Below are 16896 nucleotides of genomic sequence, written 5' to 3'. Positions count from 1 at the left end.
ACTGAGCCTGCGCTCTAGAGCCCAGAGCCACAACTACTGAGCCCATGCGTCGCAACTACTGAAGCCTGTGCACCTAGATCCCGTGCTCCACAACAAGAGAAGCCACCTCAATAAAAAGCCCGGGCATCGCAATGAAGAATAGCCCCTGCTCTCAGCAACTAGAGAAAAACCGCATGCAGCAACGAAGACCCAATGCAGCCAATAAATAAAAAATAAAATAAAACAAATTAATTTAAAAAAAAGAAAAGAAAAGCATGGGAACATTTAATTAACATAAAAATACACTGCTCTCTACTCCTTCCTCTAAAAACTGTAAAAATCTTACCTTTGGCATCCCGTAACAGAGATTGCCGACCAACACCTAGTAACGTCTGTACCCCAGGAACACTCTGAGGGATCTCCTTATCTAGTAAGGGACCAATCCGCTCACAAATTTTAAGGAGGTAGTCTGGAGGAATGTGTGCATTGGCTGCCACCTAAAAAGCATAAATAAAATACAGGAAAACAAATTTGGTTTAAAAAATTAATCTAGTTCATTACCAATCTGTTCCACCATGGAACAAACTACAATTTTATAAAATACACAAGGAAAGTAACATTTTAAATATTTAATACTTCAACCAAATTTAAGAAACAGCTACAGAGAGGATCAAGATGGTAGAGTAGGAGGATGTACGCTCACTCCCTCTTGCAAGAGCACCAGAATTACAACTAACTGCTGAACAGTCATCGACAGAAAGACACTGGAACTCACCAAAAAAGACACCCCACATCCAGAGACAAAGGAGAAGCCGCAATGAGACAGTAGGAGGGGCGCAATCACGTTAAAATCAAATCCCATAAATGCTGGGTGGGTGACTCACAAACTGGAAAACAGTTATACTGCAGAAGTCCACCTGCTAAAGTGAGGGTTCTGAGCCCCACATCAGGCTTCCTAACCTGGGAGTCCAGCAATGGGAGGAGGAAGCCACAGAGAATCAGACTCTGGAAGTCAGTGGGATTTGATTGCAGGACCTCCACAGGACTGGGGGAAACAGAGACTCCACTCTTGGAGGGCACACAAAAAAGTATGCTCACCAGGACCCAGGGGGAAGGAGCAGTGACCCCATAGAAGACTGAACCAGACCTACCTGCTGGTGTTGAAGGGTTGCCTGTAGAGGTGAGGGGCACCTGTGGCTCACCAAGGAGACAGGGGAACTGGTGGCGGGGGTTCTGGGAAGTGCTCACTGGCGTGAGCCCTCCCAAAGTCCACCATTAGCCCCACCAAAGAGCCTGTAAGCTCCAGTGCTGCATAGCCTCAGGCCAAACAACCCACAAGGTGGGAACACAGCCCCACCCATTGGCAGACAAGCAGATTAAAGTTTTACTGAGCTCCGCCCACCAAATCAGATTAAAGTCTTACTGAGCTCCACCCACCCAGGCCTTCCCACCATCAGTCCCTCCCATCAGGAAGCACGCACAAGCCTCCCAGATAGCTTCCTCCACAAGACGGCAGACAGCAGTATCAAGCAGTATCAGCAGTATTTTTCTTGTGGAACTGAGAACCACAGCCACAGAAAGATAGAGAAAATGAAAAAGCAGAGGACTTTGAACCAGATGAAGGGACAGGATAAAATCCCAGAAAAACAACTAAATGAAGAGGAGATAGGCACCCTTACAGAAAAAGAATTCAGAATAATGATGGTGAAGATGATACAGGACTTTGAAAAAAGACTGGATGCAAAGATCAAAAAGTTTACCAAAGACCTAGAAGAATTAAAGAGCAAACAAACAGAGATATGCAACACGATAACTGAAATGAAAAATACACTAGAAGGAACCAATAGCAGATTAACTGAGGCAGAAGGGTGAATAAGTGACCTGGAAGACAGAATGGTGATCATCACTGATGCAGTAAAGAATAAAGAAAAAAGAATGAAAAGAACTGAAGACAACCTAAGAGACCTCTGGGACAAGGTTAAACGCACCAACATTCGCATTATAGGGGTCCCAGAAGGAGACAAGAGAGAGAAAGGACCTGAGAAAATATTGGAAGAGATTAGAGTTGAACACTTCCCTAACATGGGAAAGGAAACAGCTACCCAAGTCCAGGAAGCACAGAGAGTCCCAGGCAGGATAAACCCAAGCAGAAACATGCCAAGACATATAGTAGTCAAATTGACAAAAATTAAAGACAGAGAAAAGTTATTAAAAGTAACAAGGGAGAAACACAAATAAAATACAAGGGAACTCCCATAAGGTGAACAGCTGATTTCTCAGAAGAAACTCTGCAAGCCAGAAGGGAGTGGCATGATATATTTCAAGTGATGAAAGGGAAGAACCTACAACCAAGAATACTCTACCCAGCAAGGATCTCATTCAGATTTGATGGAGAAATCAAAAGCTTTACAGACAAGCAACAGCTAAGAGAATTCAGCACCACCAAACCAGCCCTACAACAAATGCTAAAGGAACTTCTCTAAGTGGGAAATATAAGAGAAGAAAAAACCTACAAAAACAAAAACAAAACTGTTAAGAAAATGGTAATAAGAACATACATATGGATAATTACCTTGAATGTAAATGGACTAAATGCAGCAACCAAAAGACACAGACTGGCTGAATGGATACAAAAATAAGACCCATATATATGCTGTCTACAAGAGACCCACTTCAGACCTAGGGACACACACAGACTGAGTGAGGGGATGGAAATAGATATTCCATGCAAATGGAAATCAAAAGAAAGCTGGAGTAGCAATATTCATATCAGATAAAATAGACTTTACCCAAAAAAAAAATAAAATAAAATAAAATAGACTTTAAAATAAAAAAATGTTACAAGAGACAAAAAAGGACATTACATAAAGATCAAGGGATCCATCCAAGAAGAAGAGATAATTATAAATATATATGCATCCAATAGAGGAGCACCTCAATACATAAGGCAAACACTAACAGCTATGAAAGAGGAAATGCAAGGCAGAAATAGAGACACAGATGTAGAGAACAAACATGGACAGCAAGTGGGGAAAGCGGGGAGGGTTGGGGGGAATGAATTGGGAGATTGGGATACCAAATTGTACACTCTAAATATATGCTGTTTATTGTCTGTTAACTGTATCTCAATTAAAATTCTTAAAAAAAAAAGAAACAGCTACAAAAATTAAGCACCATTTAAACAAATGATAACATGTAAATGTCATAGGAGTTTAACTTACTTTTACATGCCTTGATTAAATCATTTGCTTAGCTGTTAATCTTATGCAATAAGCATTATAAAACAGCAAAATGAGCATGCCTAAAATCAAAGAAGTACAAAGATGATGGGTAAACTCTACTAGTACTTGATCAGCAGTGATGAACTGATCAAGAATCAGATAATCTAGATTCTATACAAATGATAAGAACACAAACAAAAGGTATTACTTGCACCAAATTCCCACTTAAGTCCCTTTACGATTAACAGGATACATTTGCTTAATTACAGCAGAACTCTTTCTCCTAAAAAAGTTAATTGGTTTTCAAAAGAGTATCAAATTAATGATTATTTGAAATACCATGTTCTAAATAACTAAGCTAGTACTCAAAATTCATCACAACATTAACTCATTTTTAAAACAATTTCTTTAGATGGTTAACAAATGTAGATAGGGATGAGACAATAAAACAACAAAACTGGTTTTCATTTTTATCTAAGCTAATGTTAAAGTTATTGATGTGTTTCATAAATACCTAATTATTAAAACAGTAAACAGAATAAACTAGAATAGTATAAAACCTTAGATAAAAAGAACTTCTACATTCTCAGCTTGACAAAAGGTCCTAAAATCTACTTAAAGTTACAATGCCAATTTTTATAAATGTTACATATATATATATATATATATAAATACCTACCATCACACAGGACACACATCAATATATTACCACCAAAAGAGCAATATAACACAAAAGAATAATTTTGTAAATCATCTCTAATGATCACCAGAAGAGATTATGTGTGTTCTTGATAAATATTGGTTCACTGAATCAATGAATGAATAAAAACCAAAGTCTATCTATAAGTGGTATCATATGAACTCACAGAGGAAAAATCATTCTCCTATCAGGGTGCCTTGTTTGTTTTCTTAGGAAACACAGGTCAAAGAACTACAATCTGACATATACTTAGGAATCTGGGAATAAGTGATTCTATTGTGATTTTTTAAAATTATTTCCTGCCAATTATCTTCTGTAAGTCCCTGCAAAAACCAATTTTAATCTACCAAAATCACTGGGGCCTGGGCAACTGTCCTGATGGTCAGGAAGAAGGGCAACTTATGAGACTTCCCTGGTGGTCCAGTGGTTAAGACTCCACACTTCCACTGCAGGGGGCACGGGTTCCATCTGTCAGGAAACTAAGATCCCACATGCCTCTTGGTGTGGCAAGAAAAAAAAAAGGGGAGAATGGCAACTAAATCTTATTATTTTACATTTGCACCTACAAGGTTTAGCTTTTGGATTGGGACAAAGGATCAAGCAAATTATTTTAGCTATTTCACACATCTCTTGTTTTCCAAGCAATTAACTACACAGAACTAAAATATACAGGTAATATTAAAGTCAAAGCAGCTGATGATTCAATCTAAAAACCTTTTCTTTTAGTTACCTAGAGACACTGATAGCCTAAAATCCTAGTTTGTAATTCATTCTCTCCACAATAGGGCATTCCTAAATAGGCCTACATGCAAATATAGTTAGTACTCCTAAAAACACATATCTCAAAGAAAAAAGCCTAAACATACTGCATATTAACATCTATAATAGTTTGTGCCTTTTTCCCCCCAATACTGTCACATATAAACTGGGCTTCTGATATCAGTCATTAATTTTTCACCAAGTAAAAGTTACAAGAAGGCTTTACACACAGTGGTAGTTGATGTCTTTAGTGGCATTTTCTTTTTTATCAGTTTTTTCCCTCATTTAATTACCATCTCAAGAGTTATTCACTTGTTACAAAAATCTATCTACCCTAGAACTTGCAATATATATAGTAACATATAAACCAGAAAATGGGAGTTCTCTGATATGAATTTTTAGAATTAACCGCTTATAGAAACCAGTCAGAATTATACCTTAAACTGAAATCTTAGGCTCCCTAGGTATTTCATTTTATAAAAACAATGATGTTTGATTTGCAGCTAATTATTTAAATTTTTATCAATTCCTCAGCAATCATTTAAAAACACAGAATCATTAATTAAGCAACTAAAACAAGGCTCATCTACTCTCAAATTCTCCCCCTTGAAAATCTGTATTATAAACTATTAAATAAAGTTCACGTTTGTTTTTCACCCTATACAATAGAAAATTGCTCAATTTCTAGGCAGTCCCATTCAAAAATCCATTCCTCTAAAATCAACAAAAGTTTGATTATAAAACAGTACTAGAGAAACATAGATTCTATCAACACAATGACAATAACAATACTCTTGAGTCTGAACGTGCCCTTCTCCTTTAAACAACATTTACAGGTTTCCAGACTATATCAGCACAGTTCTCGCAATAATAGTTTCTTCTAAATCAAGCTTCAAGACTTATAAGTGATAGTAAACACTTACTTCAATCCATTTGCTTTGATTAAAGCTGGAATTTTTTTTTTAATATTTATTTATTAGGACTTCCTAGGTGGCACAGTGGTTAAGAATTCGCCTGCCATTGCAGCAGACACGGGTTCGAGGCCTGCTCCAGGAAGATCCCACATACCATGGAACAGCTAAGCCTGTGCACCACAACTATTGAGCCTGCTGCACTCTAGAGCCTGTGAGCCACAACTATTGAGCCCATGTGCCACTGAAGCCCACGCACCTACAGCCCATGCTCTGCAACAAGAGAAGCCACCGGAATGAAGAGCCCGTCCACCACAATGAGGAGCCTGTATACCACAATGAAGAGTAGCCCCTACTCGCCACAACTAGAGGAAGCCCGTGTGCAGCAATGATGACCCAATGCAGCCCATAAATAAGGAAATAAATAAATTTATAAATATATATTTATTTATTTATTTATTTATTTGGCAGTGCTGGGTCTTAGTTGCGGCACACAGGATCTTTAGCCGCAGCATGTGGGATCTAGTTCCCTGACCAGGGATTGAATCCTGGCCCCTTGCATTGGGAGCACTGAGTCTTAGCCACTGGACCACCAGGGAAGTCCCCAAAGCTGGAATTTCTTAAAGGTGATCTTTTTTAGGCATAAGAATTTTCTCAGTAATTACATTTCTAAGTTTTTAAAAGAATTCTATATTAGAATTACATGTGAATACAATGTAATATATAATAAAATGTAATATTAAAAGTATGTTTTAAAATATTCCATGAAATTTGTGGCTTATTAAAAGCCACTCTTTTTTGATTAAAACTCAAAATATTCTAATTTCAGTTATTTAATCAAATTTCTCCTTCTGGAATATAATGGCCAACAACTAACACAACAGGCATTTTGAGATCTGAAGAAGAAAAGCATTCTCTAAAAACAAAGTTCGGGGTACTTCCCTGGTGGCGTAGTGGTTAAAAATTCGCCTGCCAATGCAGGCTACACAGGTACGATCACCAGTCCGGGAAGATTGCATCATGCCGTGGAGCAACTAATCCCATGTGCCATAACTACTGAGCCTCTGCTCTAGAGCCTGCGAGTCACAACTACTGAGTCCACGTGCCAGAACTACTGAGGCCCACATGCCTAGAGCCCATGCCCTGCAACAAGAGAAGCCACCACAATGAGAAGCCCATGCACCACAACGAAGAGTTGCTCACACACCACAACAAAGAATAGCCCTTGCTCACAGCTAGAAAAAGCCCACTTAGAGCAATGAAAACTCAACATAGCCAAAAATAATTAAAACTAATAATAATGAAATAAATAAAAATATATTTAAAATATAAAAAATGAAGTTGAAGAGTATAATACAAACTTTTGTATTATTCTGTAAAACAGCTCCAAGGAGTTAAATTATAGAACGTTTGAACTGGAAGGATCCTTATATATAATCAATTTAATTCCACATCTTACAGTAGGAAAAACAGATCCAAAGAAGTGAAGTCCAATAAATGATCAGGAATCTGGGTCTCTCTGCCCACTGTTATTTCTATTACTGTCTCATTAAGCCAGCTGAAAAATCATGAAGGTAATTAACACAAAGACTGCAAAAAATTAAAACTATAAATTTGATAAACTGAAAGAAATTAAACAAAGCCTAGATTATAAACCTTCTTAATAGGAACACTGGCTGACCTAAAGAGCAAATATAACAACTCAAATTACCACACTTCAGAATCATGATGACAACTGAAGAGACCAGAGAACTCACTGAGATGATACTACTCATCATAATTAGTAAAAAGGAATCCAGCTGGGCACTGACTAAAATACAAAAGGTACCTAATCTCAGCCGGCCAGGCCTGCACCAAAAGCTACATTTGAAATACTAATTTTCAGATGGCAATGATAGCATTTTTACTTTGGCTTTTTGAAATAACAGGATCAGACAAGTAACTAAAAAACAAACAAAAAAAAAACAGAACTGTGGGGCTTCCTACGTGGCACAGTGGTTAAGAATCCGCCTGCCAATGCAGAGGACAGGGGTTTGATCCCTGCTCCAGGAAGATCCCACATGCCATGGAGCAACTAAACCCATGCGCAAAAAAAAAAAACAAAAAACAGAACTGTGTGTTTTGCTTTCTAACTAAAATCACGACTACACAAGTGAAATGAAGAATGAAACTGAGACCATCTGCTGAAGAAGTAAAATGCAACATTTTATCTGAGATTTAAAATTTTGGGGGGGGGGTGGGGATGAAAAAGCACAAAGTTAGTCACATGACTTTTTGATATTTAGGGACAGAAAACAAAACAGATTTTGAAAAATACAGTAAAGCTTTAAATATATCAATATAAGTATAGTAGAGATAAGCATGGTGCTTTCAAGTCTAAGAGCCTGGATTTCTCAGGCTCTAAAATTTACTAGCTATTACTCCTTCTGGCAGTGTGATACAGTAGAAAAGACTTAGATGTGAATTTTTCCAGCATCCCCAGGATCCTACTTATGTGACCTACAAAGTTAATTCAGTCTCTCTGAGCCTGAGCTTCCTCATCTGTAAAACAGGAAGTAATAATAACCACTTCATATTATTTGTAAAACAAAAACAAAATTATTAACTCATGTATTCATTCATTCATTCATTCAGACATTTAAAGCATACGGATATAATGGAAAGATTAAACTGCTGTCCTAAGAGAATCCATAATCCCAGTGGGGGAAACAAACTAGTAGATAAAAACAAATTAAATCTGTAAGTGCCCAGAGGTTCAGTACAGAGAGCTAAGGAAGCAAAGTACAGTACCTAATTCAGCCTGGGGGTAGAGGTTCCTCTCCAATTTCACACCTGAATTCAAAGTGAAAGTTAACAAGACAGACAAAAGGAAAGGAAGGCATTCCAGACACAGAGAAAGGCACCCCACCCCCACCCAGTAAACACACTTTGCACAGTGACCAGTACATATATCCTCTCAATGTTTAAGATGCTCCTCCACAACATTAAGTTAAAAACAATAAAAATAAAAAACTTCATCCAGAGTATCATCTGATTTTGAAGAAAAAAAATGCACATACTTGTACAAAAATTAAGAATGAAAGAAAACATAGGAAAATTAAGTTTATTTTCTGCTTGATAGTTTTCAGTAAAACATAAATGTCTGCAATAATCCAATATTATCTAATTTAAAAATTGAATTTTAATGTTTGTTGAATTTAAAGGAGGAGAAATGAAAAACTGGACAGCAAAGGAATGAAAACAGGTCTTTCCACTGTAGTAATTAACAGGGTGGGCTTCAAAGTGTTAAGACTTCTTATCACTTTCTTTTGAAAATATTAACCATTGTTCATAGCATTTATTTTTCTTTTTATTAGTTTTAAGCTTTCCTCAGGAATGAGACAGGCAGAGCAATCCACCTAGGGATCAAGTATTCTCTGGGTTATACTGCCTCAAGAAAGCACTAAAAGTACTATAACCCTGAGGTCAGATGATATCAAGACAAGAGTAAGGGACCCACCCACAGTCTAGAAGTTTCTCAGTAGAGAAAGGTCCAATAAAAGGAACTCCATACTAGCTAACAGATTAGTAAACCTAAAAATATGTATCATAAAACACTTGTTAAAAAGTTAAGAAAATTGAACAAATAACAACTAAGAACCAGCTAATTATAAAGCACCATGGTAGATACTAAAAGGCATAAGAAAACATCTTCAACAAGGTAATTTAAAATACAAGAAATAAATCATCACTAATGTATAGAAAATAAGATATGGATAAGAGATCAATCAGAAAGGTTGAGGATCCCTACAACAAGACATCAGAAAAACATACCTCCCACTTCTTAAAAATGAATGAATACTATACCAGTACCAATACTGAATTACTTTTCTGCAATTCATAAAAATGCAAATAACACTAAATACCTTTTGACATAATGATCATTCCTTGTTTGAATTAACACAGATGCACTTCAAAAACACTCACTTAGGGCTCAATTCTGACACTTTTTAAATGCTCTTTTTTTAATGGTACTATTTTATATACCCCTTACCTTATTAAAAAATTAGGAAAATTGGGTAGTGATAATTAGCTACCTAAGAAAACATAAATCCTGGGGTCACAGTTCTTCAGATTTTAATGCTAGCCATTCAAACTCTCTGTCCTATATTTAAAATGTAGTAAAATGTAGTAACCAACTCATTTGCACTCATTTGCATTCTTTCATATTCATCTCATTTGATCCACACAACAACCTTGAAAAACACGTAGGGGGTTTTATTTTATAAATGAGGAAATTGAGTCTCTGAGAGGTTAAGAAACTTGCCCAGGGTGGCTCATCAGGTAATGACTATCTCCCAAACTAAATCTTATGGCCTTTTCTACTACCCACAAAATCCTATTTGAGAAATGTCAAACAAAGGCATCTCTAAAATATGACACAAACTAAGTTGACTTTAAATTACTATTTTGCTCCCTACAAAAAAATTATCAATCAATAACCAACCTCGGTAAAACTTTAACAAAAACACACAAACTAAACTAATATTCAAATGTCACAAAGGTGCTTTCAGGACATAATTTTGTAAGAAACATTTACCCAGTCCAAATTCTTACTCTTTAACAGCAGCTCTCTTCATTTCCTTAACACCACCTTATTTGCAGTGATATACCAGTTTTCCTAGGACTGATGATAAATCTCCAAAAGGATTTTAATTATTGAAAGTATGTTCCCAGAGCCCAAGTGTGGAAAAAAAAAGCCAAGTATCAATCCAGATGATGGCTAAAACAAACATGTTATAGAAAGCAAGAGCATACACGCAGCTCAAGCAAATCAGTAGCGACAAATACTGGTTTCCAGACATTGATTGCTGTCTGCCATGATACCTATCAGTTAGCATCATATCCACACAGGAGTCAAGCAGTACATGCTTTTTGGTTTCCCATGATTCATTCTGCTCCTCCTAACTATGGCTGTGTGTCCACATAACAGTTAATAAATCACACATACTTAAACTGCTTCCACACTTAGAGATGCAATAACCAAGCTACCAGCACTCAAAGATCATTCTATAATTCTAACTGATAATTTAAGCTATTACTAGTAACTAGAGAAAGAGAGTTGGGTAAGGTAAGAAAAAAATAGAGGTATGTCTGGAATTCAAATACAGTGTTTTAAAGCAGCTGGTGAGGATCAAATGAGATAATGTGAAAATATTTACTCAAATATGTTAAATGCAGATGTAAATTCTTATGACATATATCACCATAGATGTATTATTTTTAAAGATAGTAATGAACATATAATCTTGATAAGTTTTTTTAAATAGCATAAAACTGCTTCAAATCCTTTGTATATAAAATGAAGGTAATACAATCTATGTCACTCCAAATGTAAGCACTAATTGGTGCTTTCAATTTCTACAGATGAAAAATGCTGAATAAATGTAAAAATATATACCATGCCTAAAGATAATTACGTCTTTGGTTCAAGCTTATGATAGGAGTACCCATACAATGATTCAAAAATCTTAAAGCCCTGTCACTAGGTTCATCAGCAAGAATAAAGATGCAGATGCAGAGGACCGACTTGAGGACACGGGGTAGGGGACGAAGGGGAAGCTGGGATGAAGCGAGAGAGTAGCACTGACATATATACACTACCAAATGTAAAATAGATAACTAATGGGAAGCTGCTGCTTAACACAGGGAGATCAACTGGATGATGGGTGATGACTTAGAGGGCTGGGATAGGGAGGGTTGGAAGGTCTCACGGGAGGGAGGGGATATGGGGATATATGTATAAATACAGCTGATTCACTGTGTTGTACAGCAAAAACTGGCACAACAGTGTAAAGCAATTATATTCCAATAATGAGCTTAAAAAAAACTTAAAGCATGCCTTTAAAAAATGTTTCCAAGTCACCATTAAAATATATAAAATTTGTATAAACTGCTGATTTGTTTACACACACACACACACATACACACACGCACACTCCTCACTGCTGTTTGTCATCACCAATAAAGCTCCAAGGAGGAAGCAATAAAATAGTCAACAATTCAACAGGGTCAGCACAAATGAAAGGACATCTGTAATTATTTAAATTATCTACCTTAAGATGTAAGAAGCAAATCTAATTCTACTATGTTGTAAATAACAGTCAAGCAGAAATAAAGAAAAATACTCAGATCAAACTTCAAAAACAATCACCATGACTTCAAGTATCTCCCTGTATCATTACAAAACTCTGAAAATTAATTTAGAATTTTTTTGAATGTCATAATCAAAAACATTACAGTTCAACATAAACTGATAAACATTTCATGTGCAGACTCATTTTTTTAAAGGCACTTCAGATCTTGACATGTCAATACTTAGCTGCAACTAGCTTTAACAAAAAAGCACCTTCCCTTGTTTCCAAATTATAAGTAAAACACTAAATCTGATTTAAGAGAGAAAAAGTAGGGATTCGTAGACTACGTAATAGTAACAGTAGTAGTAGTGAAGTGTTGAAGAAATCCAACGTATTATCTTAATATTTTTCTGGATAAAGTTAAGCAGTATAGACAATTAAAGTGAAAATATACATATGGACAGAAAGGCATGATTTTTGTTTCAAATATGTGGTATACATCACTATGCAGTTTCAATTCAGTATTTTGATATCTTTGTTTATAGTCCTTCACCTCTTCATTATGCATTTGTATTCTTTCCTTTTTATATCCCAGTACAATTTTTAAGAACTTTTATTGAGATATAACTGACATACAATAAATTGCATATATTTAAGGTACACAATTTGATTTTTTTTCTTATTAGTAATGTATATATGGCAATCCCAATCTCCCAATTCATCCCACCACCCCACCACCCCCACCCCCGCTTTCCCCCCTTGCAGTGTATATGTTTGTTCTCTACATCTGTCTCTAATTCTGCCTTTCAAACCGGTTGATCTGTACATCCCAACACATCTTAAGTTTGAAGTGTTGCTATATAATTTAACATAAAAGATTATACTACTTATTAATACTTTGCCCTAAATTTCAATCCAAAACATGTAGCTAAATCAAAGATCACACTGTATAAATCCATTGTTCTAATAGCACTTTAAAAAATAACCTATACATGGGACTTCCCTGGCAGTCCAGCAGTTAAGACTCCACATTTCCACTTCAGGGTGAAGGGGTTGGATCCCTGATTAGAAACTAATATCCCGACTGTGACTAGTGCAGCCAAAAACAAAACAAAACAAACCTACTCCAAGAAAAAAATCCATCTCTCCTACAATGAAGCCACTCAAAATCTCAAGTCAGATTTGAAATAATTTTTATCAACAATACAACTGATGAATCTGGCAGTTAATCTAACACTGCACACTCAGTTCTCAGCCACTTTTCCTTCTGTTCAAATTCTCAGCCCTGCCTCATCTTCCCTTACAAAGAAATCTATGGGTAGAAAACAGACATATGACTAAAAATAAGATCATATTATCAAAATGTAATATCCCTAGAAAAAGTGGACCCTGGTGTGGAAAAGTAAAAAACTATATGCACAATATAAAAATTAAATTAAAAACAAGAAAGATAACACTAAACTACACTTAATATTCAAATAGAAGAAATTCTGTGCATATAAAAATTAAAAATGCACAAGGAATTATAAAAACAATAAATTAAAACAATAAAGGTGAAAATCAAGTATATGTAGGGATATACAAATGGATTAACAAAAATTAAAAAAATAACTTGTTAAAGTTTAAGCCTCACTAATAATGGGGAAAAGAACTAATTAAATCAACTGAGGACTCACCTATTAAAGCCACCAAAAGATTGTAAAATATTTAAAAAATTCATTCTAAGTATCTAGATGATTACATTATAAATTAGTACAATCTTCTGGAGAGCAATTTTATAATATATAACAAAAGCTATATGAGACCCTTTACCTAGTAACTCCACTTCAGAAACATAGCCCAGGAAAACAATTGAAAAAAAAAAGAAAAGGAAAAACGCAGAAAGACTACTTAACTTTGCAAAGATATTAGTGAAAAATTGGAAGTAACCCAAATGCTCAACTGGCAACTGAGTTCTAATCACAACAACTTAAATACAACTGAATCTTTCCTTGCCATCAAAATAACAATGACTATTCAAATATAGATAAGTATATGTAAAAGTGTTAAGTAAGAAAATATAAAGCATAAAGTGGACATTGATTACAATTACATGAAAATATGCCTTTACAATATAAGGAAAGGAAGTCTAGTAAACTGGTCTTTGTTTTGTTTTTTTGTTTTTCTCTCTGTGTGTGTATGAGTGTGTGTGTAGTTAGGAGGATGTATTTTTAATCATTTTGATTCTCATTCACTTTTTACCACTGTTATTTTGTAAAAAGCTTTTTACTTTTAAAATATGCTCCTTGCTTAAAATGGTCTGCTTAGAGACAAATGTAAACAAAAAAATTTTCAATACACCTCAGTATAAAACTCATCTTCAAAACCACATTAGTCATAAAATATTAAAACATATTGGTAGACACTTGCTTCTGCCCCTTTTTTTTGGTAGAACTCAGTCCAACAAAAAGTGTGACTACAAATTTAACTGGTAATGCATGCAGTTTTTCAGAAATAATTTTTATCCGAGAATTTTTTACCATTAATAGTACAGATGGTGGAGTTTATCACAATTATACCATTTTCTGTGCTTTGCAAAACTAAAAATAAATTAATCAGTAGATATGGTAGTAATAAGCATGGCCTCATTCTTATAATTTAATACAATGAAAAATATCAAATGAACACCAAAGAACTTAAATATTGCCTCGTTGAAAGCAAATTTTAAATCATTTTATTTATATTTAGAGTCTTATATACCCCTCCAACTTTCTTTAACTTTGATTTTCCTCCATTTGGATCTTATTGGAAGGAAAGATAACTGAATTTAGATTTTAGTAACATCACCCCTTTCTCCTTTCATTTCCTTCCAACTGACTGTGCCAGTGGCTAACACAAGGGAACATGCTCCCCAAAATAAAAAGGATCACCTTTTTGTGTGTCAATGACAAACAGAAGGTGCATTTACACTATGAATTATATTTGTAGGACAAAAAACAGTCAATCCCAATGCTTTTGATCCCTTTACCAAAGTATATTCTATTTTAAAATATGACCACTGTTGTTTCCTTGTAAATCCAAAATCGTGTTTCATCAATTCTCAAAAAGCTCATAGTCCATAGTTCTCATTTAGTGAAATTGTAACTGCACAAACACGATTTAATAATGACTTGATGAGCTATTTCCTACAATCTGAGATACACAACGATTATGCTTTTATTCGTAGTCGATTATCTAAACCCGGCAAAATTTGGAATTAGCTTGAGGCGCCCTATTATTTTTAATTGTGTCGTTTTTCCCTGGACCCGGGTCCATCAACTCCCCTCCTGAACCCCCTCTGCCTTGCCGCCCGCACCCACCCCCAGCAAAAAAAAAAAAAAAAACCCCTAAGCCTGGCCTCAGTTCCCGTATTTCAAGCCAGGACCAACCAGAAGCCAGTTTTCTTCCACTAATCCGGAACTCCGGGCTGTTACCAACGCTGCCATTGGCCAGCGTCAGTCCTCGGTACGTGCCCCAAGATAACCCCCCGGTTTCTCTCCCTTTTCCCCCTACAATGGGCCTTTCCCGATGTTTGTAACATATAAATAATCCACAATACAGCATCTCTGATAACCAACTCACATTCTTCAAAGTTTTCGGGTGGAAACAAACGAGGCCAGGGGGAGGGCAAGGTATCCTTTCTCGGTCTCGCCGGGAGGGGGGAAGGGACAGTTGCTTCGTCTCAGCACTGAGCTCTAGAGCCCCGTAGGTTAAAGGGTCTGGGGCGAGCTGGGGGAACGAGGTGGGGAGGGAGTGGAGAAAGAGTTGGGTTAAGTTGAAATGAAAACTTTACTCACCAGATCCTCGAAGCTTCTTCGGTGCTCTCTCCCCTCCCAGTCTAAGCGGCGCGGAATAAGCTGGGGGCCGGCGAAAAGAAAGGGGGGAGGGGGCAACGATAAAGGCCAAGCCTATGCTCCGCATCTACCCGACCCATCTTGGGTTCCAGTCCTCGACCCTTTGGCGTCTTTATATCTGTTGGCCTGATAGCTGTTGTCTCAGAACTAGACGAGTGTGCGGGGAAGGAGGCCGAGGAAGAGGAAATCCCGAAAAACCACCTCCCACAGGCATAAAGAGGGGTCGAGTTAAGACCCCAGCGATATCCGCCCCTTTTGAGGGAAGAAGCCGGTTCACCCCTGTGACAACAGCTATGAGAACCCAGATCCAAGCCTCCCTCCCGGCCCTTGCCCTCCGCCCCTTACTTGCCCTCTCCTTCCTCCAATCCTACCCCAACCCTCCCCACCTCTTTCCGAAGGGGCTACGTACCTGATGCTCCTCGAGCTCCTGCACTAGCACCTGAGCAAAAGGGAAACATGGATATGAGGCGCAGCTCGGGCCATCAACCCATTCCTCCCTCCCCAATTCGAACCCAGCCGCTGACGGTAGGGCTACTCAAGGCCGGCCGTTCCCTCACCCACAGTGGAATCGCATACCCCGCTGCCTCGATTTCCCCACTGGGAACATTCCCCAAGACTCCCAGATCTCCTTCTCCTTCCCCTTCTCACCTGAGCGGATTTGTTGCAGGGTCCGGACTGCAAGAATCTAGCGATCAGGTAATACAGCTCTGGGTGGGGGGGGGGGGGGAGGTTGAGAGGGAGGCAAAGAAGAAAAAATAGAAGCTTTTTCAAAAGAAACTGACAGCCGTCGCGCTAAGTCCCCATCCTCTTAGCCCCCGGACACAGCTACCCACCGGCTTCGATCTGGGTAGGTGCCGCCGCCATCCTTTTCCCGAGGGGGTTTGGGGGCCTCGCTCCAGAGGGGCTGGCGGGGGCGGGTGGGGATGCTGCCTCTATTGTGGTGAAGCCCCCATGCCCTAGAGTCCCGCCGCTTCCGCCGCACTCTTCGTCCCAGTTTCGGTCTGTCTCGGATTCATCGCATCACGTTTCGACCCATAGATATTCTAGCTCAAGAGCTGAGGAGGCGGAGGAGGAAGGAGAGGGAGAGAGCGAGAAGAGGAGGGAGGAGCCGAAGTGGCGGAGGGGTGGGCGGGGGAAAAGGGGGTGGAGAGAGAGGAGGGTAAAATCTGTAAGGGGGACCTGCAGCGGTCATTGTTCACCGCCAGAGGCACTAACGCAACCGTGAGTCCTCAGCTCTCCAATACGGCCGAAGGTTGCCTAGCTACGGCTCCCGGAAGGGAGGGGAGGTGCTAACTGATGGCCGACGCTCTGGCAGCCACCGTAGAACTCGGTGGTGAC

At 37.9% G+C, this 16896-nt stretch overlaps 1 protein-coding gene across 6 annotated transcripts in view; it reads right to left on the bottom strand.

Annotated features, from left to right (window-relative positions):
- Positions 1 to 16615, bottom strand: part of BRWD3 (bromodomain and WD repeat domain containing 3) — a 133384-nt gene extending 116769 nt beyond the window's left edge. For all 6 annotated transcript variants that reach the window (XR_009050218.1, XM_057717425.1, XM_057717424.1 and 3 more), the window contains exons 1-5: positions 16392 to 16615; positions 16207 to 16265; positions 15968 to 15997; positions 15502 to 15561; positions 326 to 476 (exon numbers count right to left, since the gene is read on the bottom strand). Coding sequence is in view for 5 of the 6 variants with exons in the window: in XM_057717425.1 (XP_057573408.1) it covers positions 326 to 476; positions 15502 to 15561; positions 15968 to 15997; positions 16207 to 16265; positions 16392 to 16422 (331 nt within the window). In the remaining variant the exon portion in view is untranslated. The remainder of the gene's footprint in view (positions 1 to 325; positions 477 to 15501; positions 15562 to 15967; positions 15998 to 16206; positions 16266 to 16391) is intronic.
- Between the last annotated feature and the right edge of the window lie 281 nt (positions 16616 to 16896).

Source organism: Hippopotamus amphibius, chromosome X (assembly GCF_030028045.1).
Source record: "Hippopotamus amphibius kiboko isolate mHipAmp2 chromosome X, mHipAmp2.hap2, whole genome shotgun sequence".
Taxonomy (NCBI): domain Eukaryota; kingdom Metazoa; phylum Chordata; class Mammalia; order Artiodactyla; family Hippopotamidae; genus Hippopotamus; species Hippopotamus amphibius.
This window is presented reverse-complemented; position numbering and strand designations above follow the sequence as displayed.